At 47.9% G+C, this 12277-nt stretch overlaps 1 protein-coding gene across 2 annotated transcripts in view; it reads left to right on the top strand.

Moving 5' to 3' along the window:
* The window catches only part of LOC146345193 (sodium channel protein type 5 subunit alpha-like), a 301192-nt gene extending 289144 nt beyond the window's left edge, over window positions 1-12048 (top strand). For both annotated transcript variants that reach the window (XM_084859393.1, XM_084859394.1), the window contains 4 exons: window positions 1909-2050; window positions 4432-4532; window positions 7104-7374; window positions 10823-12048. In XM_084859393.1, the coding sequence (XP_084715519.1) occupies window positions 1909-2050; window positions 4432-4532; window positions 7104-7374; window positions 10823-12048 (1740 nt within the window). The remainder of the gene's footprint in view (window positions 1-1908; window positions 2051-4431; window positions 4533-7103; window positions 7375-10822) is intronic.
* The last annotated feature ends 229 nt before the right edge of the window (window positions 12049-12277 follow it).

Raw genomic sequence — 12277 nt, 5'->3', positions numbered from 1 at the left:
TTCTCTTCCATTCCAGCTCATGGTGAAGAGTTTTCCAGTGGATCGTGCCCATTGTTACCTGTTCTCACATCCCTGCATACTTTAGAGCACAATCCTATAGGGATAGGCTGCTGCCTCTGAACTTGGAGAATCGTTGCCTCCGCGCTTCTCCTGCCCTGCATTTGCGGCTAGACAGCCGATTTCAGCTGTCTAGCAGCGGGGAGGTGGAGCGGTCAGGGGAGGAGGCTGTGTGTCGTACTGGCATTTCTGTGTCGTACTGGCATTTCTGCCTTCCCTGAACCAGAAGGCCCCTGGAATGCCCTGTTTTGGCTGCTCCACGCTCCTCCTCCAAGCACGGAGCACGAGGCTGTTCCACGCTGCCTGCTGTTCTGTGAGGCAGCACAGAATGGGGGGAAGGTCAGTTCTTCAGGAACCAACCTTGGAGTGCAGGCTGCGAGGTCAGTTCCTGGAAACCCACATATCCTATGGCCGTCTAGCCACTGACTAGAGGCCATAGGATTGCTCCCTTGGCATCATACTGGGCTTTTCTTCTTATGCTGAAAATGTTTATTTATTGTGCATTTAGTTTGTTAGTTAATTGTGCTTTATTCAGCAGGTAGGAATACCAAAGTTCCACCCTTAATAGCAGAAAGGGAGGAAATAGCAGCTCAGGGTGGGAGGCTGTTGGAACCATGGCATGGGGAGTAGGAACTCTTTCCGTGCACTGTGGTGTCAGGGGAAGCCTTGAATGCACTGGATCCACAGCCTTCTCATTCTTCTGGCGCATCCCTAGAATGATCGAAAAAATGCCCCCTCCCATGGAGTCGGTGTACATATTTTCCCTCCCATTAGTATGTATGGGATGATGATTTTTAAAGGGCAAATGCGGAGGGGGGAAACAGAAGCTCTGCCCCCCCCTTCACCTTTGGGCTTAGGAAGTGACATGTTTTTCTGCCCAGAAATCTCCCACCACAAGCATGGGATTGCCCAGGAACTGTGCAGGCCTATACACCAGGAGTGTTGAATGTCTTTCAGACCAACAGTTGAACTCCCCTTTGGAGGAGTTCTCAGGGTACACATTCCAGTGGTGAGCAGGGCCGGTGGCAAAAGAGGCGGGACCAAAGGGAATTGAAGCAAAAGAGGAGGGACCAAAGGCCCAAATCACAAAAAATACCAGCATTTTTACACTTAAAGCTTTCCCTGCCAGTAACAAAGCCTTGGGAGAAGCATTTCAACCTTCTAGAACGGGCAAAAAACTGGTGACGGTTGACCAGAGGAAAGGCTGGGGAACCAGGGGAAGGGAATGTAGCCATTTGAAGAACCCAGGTGGGTTGGATTGGGATCCCAGGTGGCCTTGGTGATGATGATGATTAACATTTCCATACTGCCCTCATAGCCAAACCCCTGAGATTCTGCACTCCTGCTATACCTGTCTACTTCATTTGACTTACTCCCAGACACATGTGTATAGGACTGCAAACCAGAACTGTTTGCACAACAGATGTGTGTAGAACAAACGTGTGTACCATCGACAAGTGGAGAGAGGAATAAGATTGTGCTGATGCGCTGTAACCGGCCCACCCTCCCTCCTTCATAATGATCGGCTCCTATCTCACATAAAAGGAAAACAAATGTCTCCATTGTCAAACGTGGCAGGGTATGTGGTGTGTGAACCTGCTGTACCCACCCAGTAGCCAAAGGGTTCCTCTGAGCTGAATGTACTGTGGTATTCATTTTACGTGGCTTTGGGCACAACCCTATGCATGTTTAGACAGAGACAAGTCCTGCAATTGGGAGTTGTAGGACTTCCTTCTGTCTGAACATGCATAGGCTTGCGCCCTTAAGTTAACAGGCATGCATGTTAACGTGGTTTAAGACGCCGGTGGATTCTCATCCTCCTCTCTCGTTTTTTCCATTTTGCTTTGGCAGCGCGAGGAGCAGCCTGTATGGGAGTATAACTTGTACATGTATCTCTACTTCGTGATCTTTATCATCTTTGGCTCTTTCTTCACTCTGAATCTGTTCATCGGCGTCATCATTGATAATTTTAATCAACAGAAGAAAAAGATAAGTAGTGCCTTATTTGCTATGCTGCAGCCAGCAATGGAGTGGGACCGTAGCTCAGTGATAGAGCACCTGCCTCGCATCCAGAAGTTCCCAGGTTCAATCCTTGGCATCTCCAGTTGAAAGGATCAAGGTGATGAGAAAGACCTCTGCCAGTGCTGCTGCCCATCAGAGGAGACAATACCAGGCTAGGTGGACCAATATTTGGATTCGTTATACTGTCCCCCAACCAAAATTATATTTATTTATTTGTTCATTCATTTATTTATGTATTTATCTCATTTTTATGCCATCCAATAGCTGGGGCTCTCTGGGTGGTTCACAACCACAAAAATACAACAGAAAATACAATATAAAATATAATAGAATAAAAATACAGAATAAAAATACAGCCAGAGTAAAACGAGCAGCAGTGCAGATATTTAAAACGCGATAGCAGATTTACGACAGCAGAGCGGAAAACCTGGAATGTTCAAATGCTAAAAATGCCTGGGAAAATAAAAAGGTCTTCACCCAGCGCCAGAAAGAGTACAACGTAGGCACCAGGCGAACCACTCTAGGGAGTTTGTTCCACAACTGGGGTGCCGCAGCAGAAAATGCCCTTTTCCTGCTAGCCACCTGCCTTGCCTCTTTTGGCAAGGGCTCCTGGAAAAGGACCCATGGGGGTTGGACTCGATGGCCTTGTAGGCCCCTTCCAACCCTACTATTCTATGATTCTATGACCCCTGTAGATGATCTTAGGGTCTTGGCAGGTACTTATAGGAGGAGGCGATCCTTCAGGAACCTGGCCCCAAGCCGTTTAGGGCTTTGAATGTTAATACCAGCACTTTGAATCGAGCCTGGAAAGGGACTGGCAGCCAGTGCAGCTCGGAAAGTACTGGCATAATATGATCTCGTTGGCCAGTCCTTGCTGCCCTGTTTGAGACCAGCTGAAGGTTCCGGACCGTTTTCAAAGGCAGCCCCATGTATAACGCATTGCAGTAATCCAGACGAGAGGTTATCAGAGCATGGATAACTGTAGCTAGGCTATCTCTGTCCAGATAAGGGCGTAGTTGGTATACCAGCCTAAGCTGATAAAAAGCGCTCTGTGCCACTGGGTTCTCCTGTGCCTCACTCAAGTGACAGTTCTGGGCCCAAGATCACCCCCAAACTATGAACTTTATCCTTTAGGGGGAGTGCAACACACCATTGGAAACCCACACCCCAATGTCAAGGCCACCCTGCTTGTGATGCCCACAATATCTATACTTGAGGTGCCCAAGATGGCCGCTGCTTGCTCTTCATAAACAGACTATCTGACTTGTTCATCAGTTTTCTGATGCCCGCCACCAAAGTACTGCTTTTGTGCAAAGCTGAAGGGTCTATGTCTTACAGGCAAAACTGATAGTCCAGTCTCTGGAAACAATGATCACTGTGGGCACAAGAGCAAAAGTGGCCACTAGGCAGTCATGATCACCAGCCCTGTTCTTATTCTTCATTTGAAGCACAAAGGATGAGCCATAGCCTGGAATCCAGACCTGTGGATCAGGCTTCAGCTTCTGTCTTCCTCCACTACACTTGAGTCAAAGTTCCATTCCTAGGAACTGTGGACATGCAGTTGATACGTTGCACATTACAAAATCCCTATATGGGCGCCACTTCTGTGCAGGAAGGAGTGTAACCTATTCATAGTTCTGGGTCATACATCTTCTGACCACCAAACCAAACACAGTCCACCAGCCATGGTTGATGACCTGCTAACTCCCCCTGAGGCACTGTATCCCTTCTGTATGCAAAGACTATAACATGAGATGATCTTCTGCAGTAGACTTTCACAACTTGTGACGTAGCAAGCAACACTGATAGACTTAACTTAAGACCCATTGACTTAATTGGGTGCAATCTAAGTATCACTAAGTCTGGATCCAACCCCCTGTGTCCACAGTCAAGACAGAGTTCAAAACACTTGTGTCCAATGCACAGTCCAACCCATCATTATGAGTTCTGAAAAACAACAGTTGCCCTATCTAGTTCCAAATAAACGGGGGCTAACCTGATGACCCATTTGGCTCAATGGTTTGTCCCTAGTCATAAAGTAACTCCTCTGGCTATCATCCTTATGCAATTGTGAGCTTATCAGTTGAGTAATAAAAGATAATGCAGCTGACCCATCTTCAACTTCTTAGAACTGTTTAGATTGGATAGGATCGATAACTAAATCATAATGAGAATAATACCAATTACCCCAGATACCTATGAAGTGTTTCCATCCTTATTCAGGCCTAGTGAGATAGCTTAATAAATAGAGGGAGGAAGGCAATAACAAGTAATGAAGACCTTGGATATCTCTGACTTGTTTTTCTTTTTTTTAACATCAAAAATAATATTAGTTTATCTTCCTATACTTAGGTGGACAAGACATCTTTATGACGGAGGAGCAGAAAAAATACTATAATGCCATGAAAAAACTGGGATCGAAGAAACCCCAAAAACCCATCCCACGACCATTGGTGAGGAAAAAAAACCCAACCCAACTTCAAGTATAACCTGATGGGATCTGAGCTAGCGGTGACTGACCAAAACAGAGATTTGGGGTTGTGGTGGACAGCTTAATGAAGATGTCAACCCAGTGTGCAGCCGCTGTAAAACAGGCAAACCATGTTAGGCATAATTAGGAAAGGAACTGAGAATAAAACTGCCAAGTTCATACTGCCCCTATACAAATACGTATATGGTGCGGCCACACTTGGAATACTGTGTCCAGTTCTGGTCACCACACCTAAAAAAAGATACTGTAGAGCTGGAAAAAGTGCAGAAAAGGGCAACTAAAATGATCGAGGGGCTGGAGCTTCTCCCCTAGGAGGGAAGGTTACAACAGATGAGATTGTTTAGCTTGGAAAACAGGAGGGAAAGGGGGGACATGATAGAGGTGTACAAAATTATGCCTGGTGTGGAGAATGTTGATAGGGAGACTTATTTCTCCCTCTAACATAATACTAGAACGCAGTGAGGTCATCCAATGAAGCTGAGTGGTGGGAGATTTAGGACAGATAAAAGGAAGGACTTCTTCACACAGCGCATAGTCAAGCTATGGAATTCACTTCCACAATAAGTAGTGATTAGGGGTGTACGAAACCCCGCTTACCTGGCTCCGCTGGGGTCTGCAGGTGGGGGAGGTGATCCGTTCCTCCCCCCGGAATCCTCGACGGGGGGGAGGTGAACTGTTCCTCCCCCCCAGAATCCTGCCCGGCCGGCTCCACTCCGCGGCCAATCCGCGGACCCGCCGGCGGAGCCAACCCGCAGCGGGGCCTCCAGCTGCTGCCGGGCTGCTGCAGACTCAAATGGCATCCTGCGTAGGGGACGCCATTTGCATCCCTATGCTGGCCCATGATAGGCTACATATATATTTATGGCATAGGGGATGCCATTTGCATCTCTGCTTTAGCCGTGATAGGCTACGTGAATATATATGTAGCCTATCACGGGCTGGCGTAGGGATGCAAATGGCGGCCACTACGACGGCTGCCATTTGCGGCCGCAGCAGCCCAGCAGCCGTCACTGCCACCACCGCTTCATCCGCCACCGGAGCCACCGCCGCCGCAGCCAGGTAGGCTCCGTTTTGTGGGGCTTTCGCGGGGTGGTGGGCCAGGTTGCTCCATTCCACCATGGATTCCAGGGGGCTGAACTCACTGGAATTCGGCCTCCCTGGGATCCGTGGCGGAATTCTCTAACATCCCTAGATAGGGATGGCAGAGAATTCCTCCACGGAATCCGTAGCGGAATGGCCTCCCGCCCCCCCCCACGGAATCCCCCCGGGATGGAACTTCCCTGGAGCGGATGTGGCGGTGGCTGCGGCGGTGGCGGCGGCTGCGGCGGCTGGCAGCTGGTCTCCCGGCCGGCCGCAGCTGGGCTGCTGTGGCCGCCATTTGCAACCTTGCAGCCGTCTTAGGCTACGTAAGTATTTACGTAGCCTATCATGGTAAAGGCAGCCACGCAAATGGCATAGCGACCGCCATTTGCATGGCTGCCTTTACCGTGATAGGTTACATAAATATTTATTTATTATTATTTATTATTGCCCAACCAGGTGTCCTCCAGATGTTTTGGACTACAATTCCCAGCATTCCTGACTGTTGGCCATGCTGGCTTGGGCTGGTGTGAGTTGAAGTCCAAAACATCTGGAGGGCACCACATTGGGGGAGTCTGCTCTACACATTTGAGGTGCAATACTGTGCATGTTTAGACAGAAAAAAAGTCCTACAACTCCCACTGTCCCCATCAACATAAATCAGATTTTTGCCATCAACCTTAATGAAAGGCGTTTAGGATGGGGTACATTGTCACAAAACGTGATGTTATTCTTCCACTGCAGGGATGTTAGACAGGTGACTGTAGATCTGTCCGGCTCTTAGCATCTTACAACACAGGGCCTATGCTTGAGCCTACTGTCATGAGATTATTACCTGACCTTGCATGGTACCATGGGAAGATGACCTACAAGGTCCAGTGGTACCAGCAGCACCTCAATTTCTCCTCTCTTTTCATTGTGTTTCACAAAAACAATGTCCCATTGGCTCCATTTCTCACTGATCCAACATGTCTGGTGGCTTCCGCTGTCCCCAGGACTCTGCCCAGTAAGCAAGTCTCATCCTTCCCTCCCTGCCTCTGCTGTATGGCAACCCCTGTTCCCTGCAGGAGGCTTTCAATTGGGGAGAATGGGGAGGCTGTGCTCTTGTCATTAATTCAGATACATCAAAGATGGAGTTCTACATCCATGAAGCGTAGAAAAAAATGCTCTGGAGCAACGTTTCTCAAATTATGTTCACCCTTGACTTGCCACCTCAGGGGCCAAGGCCTGTTTCAGCCAACAATGGCTTGAGGTAGCTGCCAGGACCACAGTGCTGGCCACCAACATGTATACACTGTGTAAGTGTTTTCTTCGACACCTAACCTGCAGAAACATTCTGTGCAACTGGGAAGTTTCCATCCTTCATTTCAAACCCAAATAAGTCCAAATATCTGGTATTCTCTGACTTGGCTACTTTGACCTACTAATGACTGTGTCTCCACAATGTCTCCAGAACAAGTGTCAAGGCCTCATTTTTGATGCTGTCTTGAATCAAGCCTTCGATGTTTGCATCATGCTCCTTATCTGCCTAAACATGGTTACCATGATGGTGGAAACGGATGACCAGAGCCCTGAAAAAGTGAACACCCTTTATAAAATCAACATGATCTTTGTGGCCATCTTCACTGCGGAGTGCATATTCAAAATGCTGGCTCTACGGCACTACTATTTCACCAACGGCTGGAATATATTTGATTTTGTTGTCGTGATTCTATCCATTGCAGGTAGGTCCAACCAAACAAGCACAGACCTGGGAACAATTGTTTGTCTAGATCAGAGGTGTAGAGTTTCAGGCCCTGGGGCCAAATCTAGGGAACTCCAGATAGACACACCACCTTCCTCTGACCCCACCCCCTCCCCCACCCTGACCACCAATCATTTTGTGCACTTTTGCCCATGCTAAAAGATTGAAATGCCCCTCCAAATGCTGGAAGAGCTTTAAGCTAAAATATGCTGGTAGTGTGTGTGTGTTTTGCTCCGCCCCTTTGCCGTTGGCCCCACCCCCTCTGCCCTTAGCCCCACCCACCAATGGAATGTGGCACCCGAGAGTGTCTTCAAAACTGAATTTGGCCTTCCAGCTGAAAGGGTTTCAATACTCCTGGTCTAGATCCATGCAGCCCAACTTGGCTTCGGAGGAGGGGATTAAAGGCTCTTAATCTGAATACAGAATCCCCCATGGCAACATGTGACTATTTCAAAGTGGCTGTGATACAACATAGCACATTTTGGCGTGCTGACCATTCTTTGGAATGTTCCAGCATGTCTCCGGCATATCTAGATAGCAGTTCGTCACCTCCTGGCTCACCCCATCATTTGGAAATTTTCTGGGAGGCAATGAGTAATGATCACATTAGGCGTGATGGGACATTCACAAGATTGATCGCTGTGCCAAAACATGGCCACTCGTAAGAATGGCTTTACCACCTCACTGCACATCAGAAAAATACAAAACTGCAGCTACTTTCTTCCCAGTGATATTGTTACAGGATGTGTGAAACACTCTGAGAACCTCCACTAGTCTTATCAAAACTGTTTGGGTGTCTTGAAATTCTTCAGATGTTTCAGGCATCTCCAAATCTACTTCAAATTTTGTATTAGGCAAAATGGTGGCGGCAACTCATAAGTGCAGTAGCACTAGGCCCTTCTGTTCTTCAACGTCTTCAGTGCTAACATGGGTGACAAAAGGAAGCTGGCCTGAAACCAGCAAGTATCCTTCTATCTGCACAGCCTGTTGGGTACAGGTCTACATCTGAATGCAAGGCCACAGCTGTGCTGTGACTCTTGTTAGGCCAAACTGGCCTGGCCCCTTGCGACTTTTGACGTGAAGGGGGATGAGCATTCCCTTCTAAGCTCACTAGTTCTTATACACAGTGCATAGCTCAACTATGAAATTCACTACCACAAGATGTAGTGATGGCCACCATTTGAGATGGCTTTAAAAGGGGATTGGACAAATTCCTGGTGGAAAAGGCTATCAATGGCTTCTAGTCCTGATGGCTATATACTACCTCCAGTATCAGAGGCTGTTGGCCTATGTACACTAGTTGCTGGGGAACATGGGCAGGAGGGTGCTGTTGTGCTCGTGTCCTGCTTGTGGGATCCTGGTCAAAAGCTGGTTGGCCGCTGTGTGAACCGAATGCTGGACTAGATGGACCTTGGTCTGATCCAGCATGGCTCTTCTGATGTTCTTATGTTGCACACAATTGGACTTCAACTGGAGTCAAGAGACATTCAGTGTACATTCGTTAAGTACATTTACTTGGAGGTAAATTCGTAGAACTCAAGGACAAACTGGAGGTGATGTTAAATGCATCTTTGTATTTAATATGAGTGGAATGGATCCAAATGTATGCTGGATCAGCTGTGCTGATGGAAGTGGACTTCCCCGCCCCCTCCGTCCCATGGCAGCCCCTCCGACCCCTTGAAAATGCTGCACAGAGAGTCAGAAGACTCTGATGAATAGGGTGAACTTTAGTGTTGGGGGGGAAGGGGGGTCCCCAGGAATTGGATGGCGGGACCTTCCGTGATCAGAGTCCCTTCTCTTGTGAAAGGTTCCTTCTTCTTGTGGAAGGCAGATCTTGGATCCAACCCCATGGGGTTTTTTTAAATGAAGATTGCATCTGCTGGTGTGGCGGGATTGATCATTACCTGGATCCCAGGAGGCAGGGAGAGGAGGTTTAATTTTTCCTCCCCCTGCTAAGGTCCTCACAAAAATGGCTCTTGGGGAGCTATTTGAATTGGGAAGAAATCCCCCACTGGTGCCAATGGGAGCTTTTCTCCCCATGCAAATAACAGCTTCAGAAGAGAGATTTTCCTCAGGCCCACTGTAGGGGGAGGGAAGGGTTAAATTCCCCCTTCCTACCTCCTGTGATCTGGATAATTATCAACATCCCTCCCAGTGGATACTATTTGCATTTATAAAAATGTGCTACACATTTAAGGTCACATCTGGTTTGGCCCTCAGTGGAGCTTATTATTAGCAACCGTGCTTAGGGTCAGGCTGTCAGCCCGTTCCCAAGGACTGCAGCTAGCTGGGTCATTGACCAATCAGGAAGGAAAATCAGGAAGGAACTCATTTTGGAAGGACCCCCATCAGTGCTACTTTTGCTTTTGAGCAGTGAAGTTGAGAATCTGAGACGGACCCAAAGTAAATTTTCAGTCAACCAAGACGATGCTCCCATAGGAAGTTTCCCTCCCAACCTGGAAATATGGTGTAATCGTCCTTTCCAGTGAAATGTCCATTCCAGTCCAACCATGGGTGACAGGGGTCACTGGAACTTTTTCCATTGTTTTGGCTGGCCCTTGGCACATGTCCACATGCTGCATATGCATTGTAACATGCTGCCCATTGCACAGGTTGGGAGCCCCATCCGCACCTCCCTTCTACCCATCCAGATGTTGACTTCCTCCACGGCATTCTGGCCCCTGCTGAATGAACGTAAGGGAGCCATGAGCTATTCTCATGGATAACGGATCTATCCATAGCCGTTCAAGCTCTTTTTATGGGCTGCTCAGAGGCATCTGGTTTGCATCTGTAGAAAGCAAGATGCTGGGCTAAATGGACCCTTGGTCTGATCCGGCAGGGCTCTTCTTCTGTTCACAAACAGGCCTCCTGGTCTGCAGTGGTCAGCATGTGTGTACTGAAGGCCACCCAAGGAGGGCAAGGGCTCAACCATGCCCAACCGAGCCTTCACAGCAGTGGTGTTGAACCTCAGGCTCATGGGTCAGAACTGGCCTGCCTCGGGTGCCCATCCGGCATGCCAGGATTCCCCACATGGCTGCGCCCCTTTCCCTTGACTGCCTATTGTGAGGTAGTTTTCCAGCTTTTTGCTCATTTTCCCTCATTCTAACAGTTTAAAATGCCTATCCTAAGGCTTAGCTACTGGCAGTACATGGTTGAAGCTGAAAGATGCTGTTACTTTTTGTATTTTGGCTCTACCCCTTTTGCCTTTGGCCCTGCCCACCACTGGAATGTGGGCCCCAAGAGCTTCTCTGAAATAGAATTCAGCCCTCAGGATGAAAGAGGTTCAACACCCCTGCTCTGCAGGAATGGATCATGCCCTTAGTTTGGAAATCTGAGTTGTCCTTTTTAACCGAAACACAACCATCTTTGCTAGTGTGCTAACTGGACAATCATTTCTTTTCCTTCTTCTTTTCCTTCCTTCTCCCAAGGCTCTGTACTGTCTGACATCATCCAGAAATATTTTTTCTCCCCTACCCTCTTCAGAGTCATCCGCTTGGCTCGGATTGGTCGGATCCTGAGACTTATACGAGGGGCCAAAGGAATCCGAACTCTTCTTTTTGCCTTAATGATGTCCCTCCCTGCATTGTTCAATATTGGGCTCCTACTTTTCCTGGTCATGTTCATTTATTCCATTTTTGGCATGGCCAACTTTGCCTACGTTAAGCATGAGTATGGGATTGACGACATGTTTAACTTCCAGACGTTTGCCAACAGCATGCTCTGCCTCTTCCAGATCACTACATCAGCTGGCTGGGATGGTCTTCTCAATCCCATTTTGAACACTGGGCCACCATATTGTGATCCAAGCCATAACAACACCAATGGCTCAAAGGGAAACTGTGGCAGTCCTGCAGTGGGGATTCTGTTCTTTGTGACTTACATCATTATATCCTTTCTCATTGTTGTAAACATGTACATAGCTATTATTTTAGAGAACTTCAGTGTTGCCACTGAAGAAAGTACAGACCCTCTAAGTGAGGATGACTTTGATATGTTTTATGAAATCTGGGAAAAGTTTGACCCCGAAGCCACTCAGTTTATTGAGTATGCTGCACTTTCCAATTTCGCAGACGCTCTGCCAGAACCTTTACGAATTGCGAAACCAAACAAGATTAAGCTTATCGCTATGGACCTCCCCATGGTGAGTGGGGATCGGATCCATTGCTTAGACATTTTGTTTGCTTTCACCAAACGAGTGCTGGGAGAATCTGGGGAGATGGATGCCCTTAAAATCCAGATGGAGGAGAAATTCATGGCCGCCAACCCATCGAAGATTTCGTATGAACCAATCACGACCACACTCAGGCGAAAACAGGAAGAGGTTTCGGCCATTGTCATCCAGAGGGCCTACCGGAGCCACCTTTTCCAACGCTCTCTCAAGCAGGCCTCTTTCTTATATCGGCAACAAGCTTGCCCCCTTGGGGATGAAGCACCAGAGAAGGAAGGCCTCATTGCATCCATGTTGAGCGAGAACTATGGGAGGCCAATCGACAAGTCTGAAACTCTGTCCTCCACGTCTTTCCCTCCTTCTTATGACAGCGTCACCAGAGGCACCAGTGACAACTTCCCGCTACGGTTGACGGACTCTAGCAAAAGCGATGAACATCTAGATGATCAATTATCGCCCGACAGAGACCGAGAGTCCATTGTTTAAATGCTTTCATTTGGGACACTTTAAAATATTGTTTACAGAATGTAATGCTGTAACTACACAACAGTTGAAGCAGCCTTTTAAAACATGAGTTGCAAAGGAAACAAGAAGGGAGGTGAACCCTTTTCGAGGGGTGTGTCACTGTGTTACGTATACATAACCTTTGACCCTGCTCTTTTCAACTTTGCTCAATGTTTATATTTATATATGCACAGGGGCGGGGGTGGGGAAT

Source organism: Heloderma suspectum, chromosome 5 (assembly GCF_057233095.1).
Source record: "Heloderma suspectum isolate Gila_16-S chromosome 5, 16-S_ref, whole genome shotgun sequence".
In the NCBI taxonomy this organism is placed as follows: domain Eukaryota; kingdom Metazoa; phylum Chordata; class Lepidosauria; order Squamata; family Helodermatidae; genus Heloderma; species Heloderma suspectum.
This window is presented reverse-complemented; position numbering and strand designations above follow the sequence as displayed.